General features: G+C 41.2%; 2 protein-coding genes across 4 annotated transcripts in view; one reads left to right on the top strand and one right to left on the bottom strand.

Annotated features, from left to right (window-relative positions):
* CAPN3 (calpain 3) overlaps positions 1 to 3793 on the top strand; it is a 45713-nt gene extending 41920 nt beyond the window's left edge. The window contains exons 22-23 of the mRNA XM_084846665.1: positions 430 to 488; positions 2509 to 3793. Coding sequence (XP_084702791.1) covers positions 430 to 488; positions 2509 to 2535 — 86 coding nt within the window. The 3' untranslated portion in view covers positions 2536 to 3793. The remainder of the gene's footprint in view (positions 1 to 429; positions 489 to 2508) is intronic.
* A 513-nt stretch (positions 3794 to 4306) lies between these two features.
* ZNF106 (zinc finger protein 106) overlaps positions 4307 to 12538 on the bottom strand; it is a 55416-nt gene continuing 47184 nt past the window's right edge. For all 3 annotated transcript variants that reach the window (XM_084846635.1, XM_084846644.1, XM_084846652.1), the window contains 2 exons: positions 10656 to 10802; positions 4307 to 8403 (listed from right to left, as the gene is read on the bottom strand). In XM_084846635.1, coding sequence (XP_084702761.1) covers positions 8347 to 8403; positions 10656 to 10802 — 204 coding nt within the window. In that variant the 3' untranslated portion in view covers positions 4307 to 8346. The remainder of the gene's footprint in view (positions 8404 to 10655; positions 10803 to 12538) is intronic.

The raw sequence follows: 12538 nt of genomic DNA on the forward strand, positions 1-12538 counted from the left end.
GAGTCTGGTTCCCCCGGTTTGTTTTGGCCAAACTTAAATGTTCTAGGCCATTATGGCCGAAGTGACACATCGTCATCCTTTTACTCAAAAGGGACAATTCACCCAGTACACTGAGCAGATACTCATCCACAAGAGTGAGCTACTTGTATGAACTGAAATCTGTCACAACTTTCAAATATGGCAGGAATTCCCAAGCATACCAATGGAATCTGGTATCACTGCTGATTTTATGGGTTCCTGGCTCATAGTGCTTTGTAGGAGATAAGGAGATGATTGGGATTTGTTATGGGCATCTGAATGACAAAATTGGAAATGCTGAAGCCACTGAGGTCTCACAATACTTAGGACTGCTGTTAAGCTGACTGTTCAGAGTGCTCAGTATTTTTCCTATAGTGACTCTCCATATGCTTTTTTGTCATGTTCTCTTAGGTGCATTTCATGCCTTTGATAAAGATGGAGACGGTATTATTAAACTGAATGTCTTAGAGGTAACCACTTTTACTTTGGTGTGTGTTTCTCAGAATAAAGCTCTAGTTTCTGCTCCTAAAGAGCTTTGGCTATTGAGCGGCATAGATATGCGATAGACAGATAGACAGAAATAGATAGACAGACAGACAGAGGTCTTTCTAAAAAGAATACCAAGCTCCAAGATCAGTTTTAGGGCTGATTCTCATCATCCATTTCCTCCTGAGCGCAAGTAAGTAAACATGTATACTTGTACTGAAGGGAAGCCATGGAAATGTTGGCTTTCCCCAAGAGCTAATACATATGGCTACTGATCTGGAAATGCAGTAATCATGTGAATTTATATTCTGGTTTGAGAGAAGCAGACACCCAGGTTCCCCAATACAGGTGAACACATTTTCTTCATTACTTTTGTTTAGGGAATGTGCAAGATGTTCCCTCATAATATTTTACTTGCAGCAGAGGGTGGTTTGGACAGAGGATTTCACAGCATCCATTCTAGTGGTTTGAATCCAAAGTTGTGCAAGTAGGCATCTACTTCTGCAATGGAACTTCCCTTCCTTTCCTCTGTGCTGCAGCCCCCTTCCCCACTCCAAATCTGCTCCAGAGGCTCCCCCACTCCTCCAGAACAGATCTGGGGAGGAGGGAGCTGCAGGGAAATCGTCCCCTCCTTGTTCTGCTGATGGAAACTGCCATCGGCAGAGAGGCACTAGATGATTCTGCCCATTGTTCTCACCTACCTGCTATTGATATCTGTATCATGATGCAGAAGCTTTTACTGAAAGCCTGGACTCTGTATGACCAGTCATGACATTGCCCCTAAATAGTGGACGCTATCTTAAGAAAAAGTTATGTCTAATTTAATACTGCCACTGAGAAAAGCATAAGAGGCAATGAATTCAAGCTATGGCAGTAGTGATGGATTTAGGTTTAAAATATAGAAATACTGCTATTGTAATTTTGTCTTTACAGAAGTACTGTATATGTTAGGCCTGCTCTATTTCTTTTGGGTTTTATTGGCTGACTAGTACTGTTATATTCACTCAAAGTATTTGGGCCAGAGCAGGATAGCTGTGTGAAAAATTAATGTCATGGTTAATAAAACCATGGATACATAGTTAACAAAACACAGGAGATAAAGAAATGAAAAACTCTCCTCTAGATTTATAAGGAGAAGCTGATTAATACAGCAATCCCATCCACACTTACCTGGAAGCAAGTCCCACTGAACTTGTTGGGCTTACTGCTGACTAGGTATGTATAGGATGGTGCTGTAAATCTCTGCCTGCGATAATTTCCAAGGGCACATTCTTCTTGAAATCACCTATCACAGATTAGCTAGCCTTTAACACCCTGTAGTACTACTGTTATCCTTATTTTCAGGACTGTAAAAAGTGTAGATTTCCCATCCTTTCAGTGCACGCTTATCTGTGAAGTGGGGCTTCTAATCTAGTTTTATGGTTATCAGTACAAAGTTGGGGAGAAAGGAGTATCTGATCTAGCTAATACAAGGGTGTCACCCTGCAAATGTAGTGCTATTTTGCATTCAAATGAAAACACGTTTGGGTTGCCCTGGAGGTCCCTATTTAGGCAACATTTTCTCTGTATATTGCAACTGGTGTCAAGACAGTGGATTCATTGTGTGACCCTGCGCATATTTACTCAGATGTAAATCCCACTCTGTTCAGTACAGCCTGCTTCCACGTAAATTGCTTCTAGAGAGATGTAGCTCAGTGGTAGAGCACATGCTTTGCATGTAGATGGTCCCTAGTTCAATCCCAAGCATCTGCAGGTAAGGTTAGGAAAGAATCCTGCCTGAAACTCTGGAGAGCCACTGCCAGTCAGTGTCAACAGTACTGGGCTAGATGGACCAAGGGTCTAACCGAGTATAAGGCAGCTTCCTAGGTTCCAAATTGTAGACCTGGGAAGTTTGCAAGGAGCCATACTTTTGTTTTTAAAAAACAAAAACATACTTTTTTTGTTTTTTTTTTTGCACTTTTTAAAATGTCTATTGTCATTTAACACTTCTTTTTCTTCTTCCAGTGGTTGCAGCTCACCATGTATGCCTGACCGCCACCAGAGTTTCTAATCTCAAACTCAAAATTGTGCCCTGACTTTTTACTAAAGAAGCCAGCTAGCATTCATTCGCAGTACAAAGGCCTCTGGTTCATCCCTTTCCTTTGACTGCATTATGGGAAGAGGAGTACAAACAAAAGCAACATCCATCTCCATTTACCAGATGACAGTTCTTAATCTAAAATCTGTCTTTCCATTTATTGATAACTGACATCAACATTAAGGCATTTTCCATGGCAAAATTTATCTCCCATAATTCTGATGGGAAACATAATTAATTCTAGGTCAGATTGGCAATTCCTTACAACCTCCTTGCAAACTATAGGTATTGTTCTTAGTTTGAAAAATCGTAGATTTTGCAATGTGAGATGCTAAAGGGCCAGGAATGTTGAACAAATTATCACCATTGAACACACATTCAGAAGTACCCAGCAGTAATGTATCTGACTTTTAAGTGAATTCAGTGTTCTTCAAAACAACATGCCTCAAATACTTAAGCTTTTTGGAGTCTTTTCATACAGGTGTTGTTTTTTGCACTCTGCAGCCACATCTATGCTTTGAATATTATTCCTCAGGACAAAGCTTCCAATAAATGGATTGTTCAGCAACAGGATATAGGAGTACATAAAAGCAGAGTGAATTGACTTACAACACTGCCAGGCTGTATCAAATGACTATTTGGATCTGTAACTATTGTGGCTGAGCCAATAGCCTTGCAAACATTTGTGAACTGATTTTATAGCTACAGGAAAAAATATTTCTGCCACATTATGGCATTTATTGGGGCGGGGGGACACTAACTAACTGCACTGAGTCTTGGTTTTCTCAGAAGGAAAACCCTCTATAGACATCTTGCTTATACAGAAATATAAGCTCGTTTAGGACTGTTTCATGCATGACCTTTTCCCTACATGGGAATAACTTATGTGGTGGGGAAATTGTACAAGGTTTTAATGCTGCAGCTACATGGGTTTGGAAGCCATACTGTCTCCATACTAGAAAAATGTGTACAATGGCTTGTTATACAAAATATGACCAAAGCACCTTAATACACAAATGAAAATTTCTTTCACCAGATGACCTGAGCTGAAATGATAAAATACTTCTGATAAAAATACTATTTGCTAGTGTCCATTTCCTCTTTTAACATTAAGGGTTTCTAGGCATCTTCAGTTGATTATATGGGGCAGACTGCCACCATTAGAAAAAATTGTAACAGCGCCATCCAATAAATATTTCTGCTTATGGTTGGAGTTGTGTTTGGAGTTTCTATCAATTTGAATACAAATATGTTTTGAGCCTCATTTATTCAGGGGATTATCAACATTGTTATGGTACATTCACATGTCCTGGAGACCAAAAACATAGTATATGCATAGCCCAAGACAATTCAATTATTAGAAAAATCGGAAAATGGGACATTTTTATATATTTATCTCAAAGCCATTTCAGGGGGACGTTTTAAAGTCCTTTCATACATGAAACACTTGATGCCTGATTGACAAGATCAGGGCACTGGATCTGGTCAAACATGTATGCCTAGGTTCACATGGAAACTCCATCGTAGAACAAACAAGAACTTGCAGTACTTAAGGACTTACAAACTCTGAAGTATCCTACATGCAATTCAGAAAGACTCTCAACAAAACATATGTGGAATAACTACTTTCCTGCACCTACCACAAGAAGTCATACCAATAAACCAATGTAGCATTTAAAAATACCAAGTGAGAGATAAGAATTAATGCAACACCATAATTGTTTTGGTATAAAGTAAATTTATTTTCTTTTTTTCCTTTTGTTTTTATTTAGTTCACAGCTTTGTAGTAAAAAGGAAAGGAAAGACCACGTCGTTCTATGCTTATGAGTCACTAATTTTTACTTGTGAGAAGAGCCACACAGGCACTGAAACAAAATAAATTGGGAAAAGCTGCCAATAAAGTTGTTAGAGTATATTACTTATACAGTTTATCTCATCTAGCATTTTTACAGTCACATCAATCTGTTCCTGCCTTAAAAGGTGTACAATTTGAGACATTCTGGTTGTGTTCATATCACTGTATAGTACATGAAGGAAAAGGAAAAATTCATACTTTTGTCTGCTAATATTCTCTGTGGAAAGCCATCCTGCTAGGACCCTAGAAATCTAGGAAACCCAACTTTTACAGCAAGTTAGCTATTGGTTGCCTATTGCTTTTATACTGATTTTTTTTAACTAGCACATTTGCTGGCATTTCTCAAACTTGAATCTAGAAGTTGCTTTCTTTCTTTTTTTTCAAACGACCATAGAGCCAGAACAGAATTTAAATTCTAGTTGACATTTAGGGTGCAATCCAGAGCCATTAAGGAGTTTTGCCACTGACTCCAACTGGGATGTAGACTGCAGCTTTGGTGTCTTGATCCAACATTATAGAAGTCTATCCTTCAAGACCAAGTATTTGTCTCAAGGGGCAAACAGAAGCTGGAGTAGTCACTGACATTCAGTTGCATTTAACAGTTAAAAAGGTGCAATCAGCTGAATGACTGCGTAATTCCCTGAAAATCGATACACACACAGCACAGCTCTCAACACACACCAAATGCTTACTTTCACTAAGTAAGATAAATGGCATAAAAGAAATACCTATTGTGTTGGGAAAGTGTGTTGGCATGCAGTCCAAACTCACTTCATATACCGCCCACAACAGCTTACTCAGACATTAGCCAACATATAAAAGTTAACAAACACACTTCCCACACAATTCAAGAACACACTCCACAATTCCCTGCAGTCACTCATTTCTATCTCCTTATTTTCAAAACAAAAACTTTCTCAGGTAAATTCAGCATATGTGTGGAAAGATGCCAGAAACCTGAAGCCTTCCTGAGCTTGAGAGTCTACAGACTTGGAGCACTCCTTCCACAATTCTATAATTAGCAAATAACCACACACAAAAATGTCTATTGTGTCTTCATGGTTTCTGGCTCATGCACACATTTCCTGCTAAAGAGGTAGAAGTACAGAAAGCAGAACCTCAAACTAAAACAAACAAAAAAAACCCTAAACTATAAGAGAATAACATTTTACTATCTGAACAAAGGAACTGTGCAGCTCTAGTGGAAGTTTAATCGCAGTGTACTGAAGTGATGAGACATTCTATAACTTTAAGAGATAACATGAATTTACGAACATGTGACATGGTTTAGAACAGTTCTTCTCGGTGTCTCCAATAATGGCAAACATATGGAACCAAGCTTTGGTAAAACACCACCACGCTTTATTGCTGAACCAGTCTGAAGACAAATGACCTAAGGTATCCCAAAACGGATTAAAGGATAATCAGTCTTCAACCCCATTTTGAACACACCCACACCCACACTATTAAAACGGCCAAGAACACAATTGGTGCACCAAGTGCAGCTATTAATGTAGTGAAAATAACACTTATACATTTTTTCAAAGTCACCATCCTCTTCCAGTAAAGAAGCCTTGAAGAAGACATTTTAAGAGGATGCAAATCAAAATCCATTCACTTACTAATCCCCCAAACTAAGACAAACACTGCACTTTACATCTTTTTCTTATAAGCACCCTGACTCTGCACCTTCATTTCAATCACATTCAATTAAGGATGATCTAAAAGAAATCAATTTCAAAAACAACACAGTATTACAAACTCTCCCCACCCCACCCCCGCTCCCTCCTGTCTATGGACTGAAAGCTCTGCAGCTTCTTGGTAAAGCACTGAGTGTTCTCCAAAAATGATCATGTTATGGTTTTCTTCAGTTTCTCTCACTGTGAGAAAAGCTGTCAAAAATGTCAGCAAAACAAAAGGCAACTATGCCCAGAAGCAGGTTGCCAGTTCTCTCTAGAAAGGTTTCCCCCACCTTTCCCCCACATGCACAGTAGAATATTACCAGTACATTGTCAGTTCTGAGATCCTTCAAACCACAGTTTGGACATGGAGGAAGGGCAAAAGGAGGGCAGTACATGTAGAGCTATGATTGTTTTAAAAGCTTTTTCACACTCCTCTGCCAGAACAAGACCTTAAGGGCTATGTGGAAGCCAGATTGTATCTATAGGGAAAAGGATGATCTTCCCTTGATGAGCAAAAAAGTCTCAAAATCAAAAAAGGCTCAAAGTCAAAAAAGGCTCAAAATCCAGTAAGAATATTGGAGAGTGGTCAAAGGTCCATGGCATCTCCATGTTCTTTGTTAAAGTGACCATGAAGAGCAACTTCCAGCTTGTAGGCCTGCTCCATATCTTCCACCCAGCTGTTCAGAACACTTTCCTATGCGAGCATTACCTTTCTTTTTAGATGTTAACTACAATAACCCTTGCTTTTTTAATAAATTCTTACACATCGTATAAAGTAATAAAGTGAAACAAATAAAAACCTACACAGCCCGACTTTCTAGGTTGTTATTGGGATTCTCAGTTTTCCACTGGAACAAGCCAGGAAGACAGAAGCAAGTGATAACAAGAACACTGTCAGAGATCTAAAGAACCCATTTTATGAACTAAAAAATGAAACTGCTACACCCCAAACAGCACTGACTTTATGCACATTTCTTTCCCGCACACACATTTCACTGTAACTACTGTCATTTAATTATATTGGCTTCTCAGACTGCTACTTCTGTCTTGTTACTCTAAATGGTGGCATCACACACACACACACACACACACACACACTAGTCTCAGCTTCTGCTAGGACTCCTTCGACTTTACAATCTTGTGTTTTACGCCAACAGCCTTTTCTTTTGCACAGAAACTATACAAACTTAGGGTATTCAGTGGAAATAAAAGCAGATTATGGTGGGACAAGATGGCCACCAATAAGCTGCTTTCAAAACACGGGGTGACCATGTATCAACTGGACAGAAGTAAACATGTTCGATAAAGATGCAGGACTCCAAAGCTCAGGAATCTGAAATGCCATAACAGGTCATACACTAACAAAACAAATGCTCAGAAACAGGGCCATAATCCCATTATCATGGCAAGACAGCACTGAATATAAATGTACAGATAACTGTTTAAAAGCTGAAATTGTTATCTGCGCTGGTCTTTGCATCAAGGTGCCTAGTTAAAAACAATGAAAAAAGTTGCAGTAAATAGACATTTCACTGTTTAGCGATGCAGTATGCTATCTGTCACCACAAGCTTCTTGGGGGGCTAAAATGTACAGAAGTCAAGTACTGTAGTGACTCACTGTGCACTTAGAACGGAAGGTAAGTCACATCATACACTGAAGATTAAAAATGAAGCCATTCATTTGCTCTAGTACTCCCCATTAACATCGCTCATCAAAAGATGTGATTCAAATGTGTAATGGAAGGAAACACAGAGCTCAGTGCTCAGGTGGTAGTTCTAGTCTGAGTTCTTTTTTATTATTAAAGTTGTCTAAATCCCAAAGTGTAAATATCTGGGGGTTCCTGCACTTCCATAAAAAGAGATGGATAAACACAACAGTCTATGTAGGCACCAATGTGAGTACTAAACATTCATCTGAATACGCAGTCTTTGATGTGCACAATGCACTTCTTTGACAGGGCAGACAAAATGGAGCATTTTTTGTTTTGTTTCTGCTAATGAATTAAAACAATGTTTTATTTGGTCTGAGTCTGTCTATTATTCCCTTTTCTACAGAGCTGCAAGCAAAATGCTGTCTCAGTAGCAAAAAGAAAAGAAAAAGGCCGGTGTCCTTTTTGCACTCCAGATATGAACAGGAGGCAGAAAAAGGAGAGAACAAGAGGTGGACGAGGCTTGGAATACTTCCAGTATATAAAAAGGTACTTCCCAATGTGGGAGGCGAAAAAGCTTTATGAGTCAATCTTGCTATCATCCTCTGCATGTTTTTCAATATGTCCCACAGCATCCTAGAGAAAGAGGAAGAAGGATAAAAACTTCACAAAACAGAACTTTCTATGTAATTCTTATGCCCTTGTAAAGATTCAAGCACATCAGTGAATAAATTTCCATTAAAATGTTAGATGTTTGATCATTCTGTGTTTGGGGCACTGTTGTATGGAGTGCAATACACAGGAGTGAGTAATCTTGGAGTAAACGAGGACTGCTCTCTCCCATTCCATCTGGTTTCACAATCTGACCATAAATGTTATGAATTTGCCCCCAGCCTGCTTTTCCGGTGAGCCTAGCCTTCTCCATAAAGCATATCAAACGATGGTGGTGGGAAGATGACCTAAGGGATTTCTTTGACTGGGAAGTCAAAGGAACAGGGAAACATTAGCATAATGTGCCCCTCTTCCAGTTGTAATAACAGCTTCCTTAGTTTCTCTGTATTTTCAGGCTGGTGATGATAGAAGGCTAAGGAGCACAGGTTCTGCATACATGCCAATGCCTGTTCTTTGCTGTGATCTACCAACCAATTATATATGGTCCTAACTTAGCCTTCCGCGAACGGAAGGGCTCCTTACATCCACAGAAGCTTTTTCATCTTGTGGAGGCAGGGAGACAATACCCACTGATACCCTCCTCCCCCTGCAGCACCCCCCGCCATTGTTTCAGAGGCAATCCCACCCCTCTGGAGCAGATTTTCAGAGGGCCAAAAGTGCTGCGGAGGAAGGAAGTTGCCTCCCCTTTCTTCTGCTGGCTGGAGCAAAGTCTGGATCCAAGCCCTATTTTAAACAGAGGCTCTTCAGTAATGAATGGTTATTCTCAAGGATAGCTTTTATTCATACCAGAGAAATCATTTGAATTTGTTGGCAACAATACAAAGGGTTTGACCTGCCAGGGAAAACTAAAGAAAGGGAAAATGGGGTAGTAGTGTTAAGATCATGTGTACACTCTGATGAGCTCTGCGCATTTTAGACATTTGCTAAAATGGGAAAGGCTGGCAAATATATGAACAGAATCCAGCATTTCCTTAAGTCTGCAAACTCATGTCTATAACTAAAAAGACTCCCCCATTTTTGTGTACTTACAGTTCACCATTTGTTGTCCCGTGTGCAATGTTTGCATGATATGCTGTTATCTTGCTGTTTAATATTTTGAAGTATTCATAGGAACATGCTTCAAAAGCAGCAATATGACAGAACAATCTAATGGGAGCAGGGGACGGAGACTCTATGATGGAGGAACCAATGAATCCAGAGCCCTGCTGGACTTGCACTGACAGGGCAGAAGATGGGGTGGGGGATGGCTGGACGGAAAGTAGTACGTCAGCGATCCCCAACCTTTTGGATCTGTGGGCACATTTGGGAATTGAGAAACTTCTGCAGGCACCACCATAAAATGGCTCCTACAGAAGATGTGGCAAGTCAATGGCTGTCTTGGGCTCAAGTGAGCTAAAAAAGTGGTGAGCTGGAGAGAAATAGTGAGGCTGGAGGCTGGGAAGGAGGGGGAAATAGCAAGGTAAAAAGGTAGAGAAAGAGCAAGTCTAGAGGCTAGGAGGGGGAGAAACAGTGAAGGAAAGAGTTGGGGGGGAATAGTGAGGCTGGAAAAGAGGGAGAAATGGCACGGTAAAGCAGTGGAGGGGAGAGCAAGAGCAAGGCTAGAATCCAGAAAGGGAAAGAAGACTGCCCTAACATTTTTCCAGGGACTTCCTTTAAAAAATTGTTTTGAAGGGGGCAGGGGGTGGAGAGATTTATGGGCACCATTGCAGGTGCCTGCAGGTGTTTATTTGCTACATACCTGCTTGGACCTTTTCTGGGAGGTGAAGAACGCATTGCAGTTCCTCCCGCGACACTTCAGTGTTTGAAAGTGTTGGGGAACCCCAAAGTACACCATGCCAGGGTTGGCTTACTTTTTCCTGCGGTCCAGGAATGTGTCGGGGGAAGGGGAGAGCTCTGGATTTGGTGGATCCAAAGCCTCTCCTGATCTACCCCGACACACCCTCTTTTTGCTGTTACCACTGCAGCACCGATGGCAGAGGTTTCTACACTTGCAACAAGAAGGTGTGCAAGGGCAGACCTCCCTCTCTGCCCACAGGTCTGACTCTCCATCTGCTTTGTCCTATGGTCCCTGATACACCCTCCCAGGGACCAGCCTTAATTATGCACTTCTGGATGCATTAATGTACTTGCTCATCCATCTTCACAAACCGCCGTTATGAAACGCACCCCAAAAGTTCCCTCCAAGTTTTATTTTATGCAGTTTATTTGCTACAAACCTGCTTGGAACTCTTCCGGGAGGTGAAGAAAGCATCGCAGTTCCTCCAGCGACACTTCAGTGTTTGGAAGTTTGGGTTTGTGTGGTCATTTAACAAATGCTGTTTCAGGTGGTCCACAACTCCAAATATCAGTGAGCATCCATGCCACTGGCAAGAGAGGTTTTAGGAAAAAATGTTAGAGACACGGAATGGCAACGGCACAAAAACTACAACACTGAACAGCCATGACACTAATGCAGACAGGGAGAACTGAACTTTTCGCCACACCCTCCCATATGTAAATGCAACAAATGGAGTCACAGAGAGTTCAGTCTCACAAAAGATGCTCAGAGGTGACCCTCAACTATGTCACCGTGTGCACATGGAAGTAAAAAAGACCTTAGGAAAGAGACTGCTCTAAACTTATACACACATATCATTAAGCTGGGGGTGGGGAATCTGTGGCACCCAAGATGTTGTTGGACTACAAACCCCATCATCCATGACCATTGGCCATACTGGCTGAGGCTGATGGGAGTTATAGTCCAACAACAACTGGAGTGCGGGTTGAACCGTGGGTTGTTGTTGAAATGTGGGTTATCATGTTGTCTGAACCCAGCTGTGATAACAAACCATGGTTTGTTAAACACAAACAACCCATAGTTCACAACCCAGCAATAAACCATAGGTTCTCTTCATGGGTTGTTCATGGTTAACAAACCATGGTTTGTTAGAGCAGCTGGGTTCAGACATGATAACCCATGTTTCCACAACAGTCCACACTCAACCCTTGAGTGTGGGTTATTGTGTTGTGTTAGTTTACCCCTGCCTTCCTTCCCCACCACCCCTGCCCTCCTCTGTTATTTCCACATGTCTAATTTACATGGTAAGCCCTTTGGGACTACAAAGTCCTGTCAAACCTGTTCTTTGTGAAGTGCCATGTGCATAGATTGCACTATATAAATAAAATAAAGTTACTGTTACAGCAACAGTTTCTGCACACAAGGGTCAAAGGATAAGAGCAGTAATTTTGGCTGCAGCCAAAGTCAACATTTACAGCCAGGGCCAGAAATATTGGAACAAGGATAACTGTTTTGGCAGTTGGCCTCTGTACACCACCACATGGAAGTTGAAAGGAAACACACCCAGATGGGAGCGAATTCAGGACTTTCAGGTGTAATTCAAGGGGTTTGACAAAAGTGGGGCACTAACCATTCAGGAAGGACAGCCAGTGGCATACACACACACCCATCGTTGGTGGCTCATAAGTAATGGAACAAACCAACATCATTTCAAACTTAAGGATTGCCTTTAATACCTGTATGAAAATCCTTTGCAGTCAATGACTGCCTGAAGTCTGGAACCCATGGACATGACCAAATGCTGAGTCTCCTCCCTCGAGATGCTTTGCCAGGCCTTCATTGCAGCTGCCTTCAGCTGCTGCTTGTTTGTGGGTCTTTCTGCCTTCAGTCTTGTCTTCAGTAAGTGAAAAGCATGCTCTATTGGGTTGAGATCAGGTGAGTGACTTGGCCATTGAAGAACATCCCACTTCTTTGCCTTGAGAAACCCTTGGGTAGCTTTTGCTGTATGTTTTGGGTCATTATCCATCAGCCATATGAAGCGGCATCCTATCAGTTTGGCAGCATTCGGCTGAATCTGAGCAGAAAGTATAGTCCTGTACACTTCAGAATTCATCCTGCTGCTTTCATCAGCAGTCAGGTCATCAATAAACACCAGTGACCCGGTTCCATTGACAGCCATACATGCCCATGCCATAACACTGCCTCCACCATGTTTGACAGTTGATGTGATATGCTTGGGATCATGAGCTGTTCCTTTCCTTCTCCATACTTTTCTCTTCCCATCATTCTGGTACAAGGTTTCATCAGTCCAAAGAATCTTAT

The sequence above is a fragment of the Heloderma suspectum genome, chromosome 1 (genome assembly GCF_057233095.1).
Source record: "Heloderma suspectum isolate Gila_16-S chromosome 1, 16-S_ref, whole genome shotgun sequence".
In the NCBI taxonomy this organism is placed as follows: domain Eukaryota; kingdom Metazoa; phylum Chordata; class Lepidosauria; order Squamata; family Helodermatidae; genus Heloderma; species Heloderma suspectum.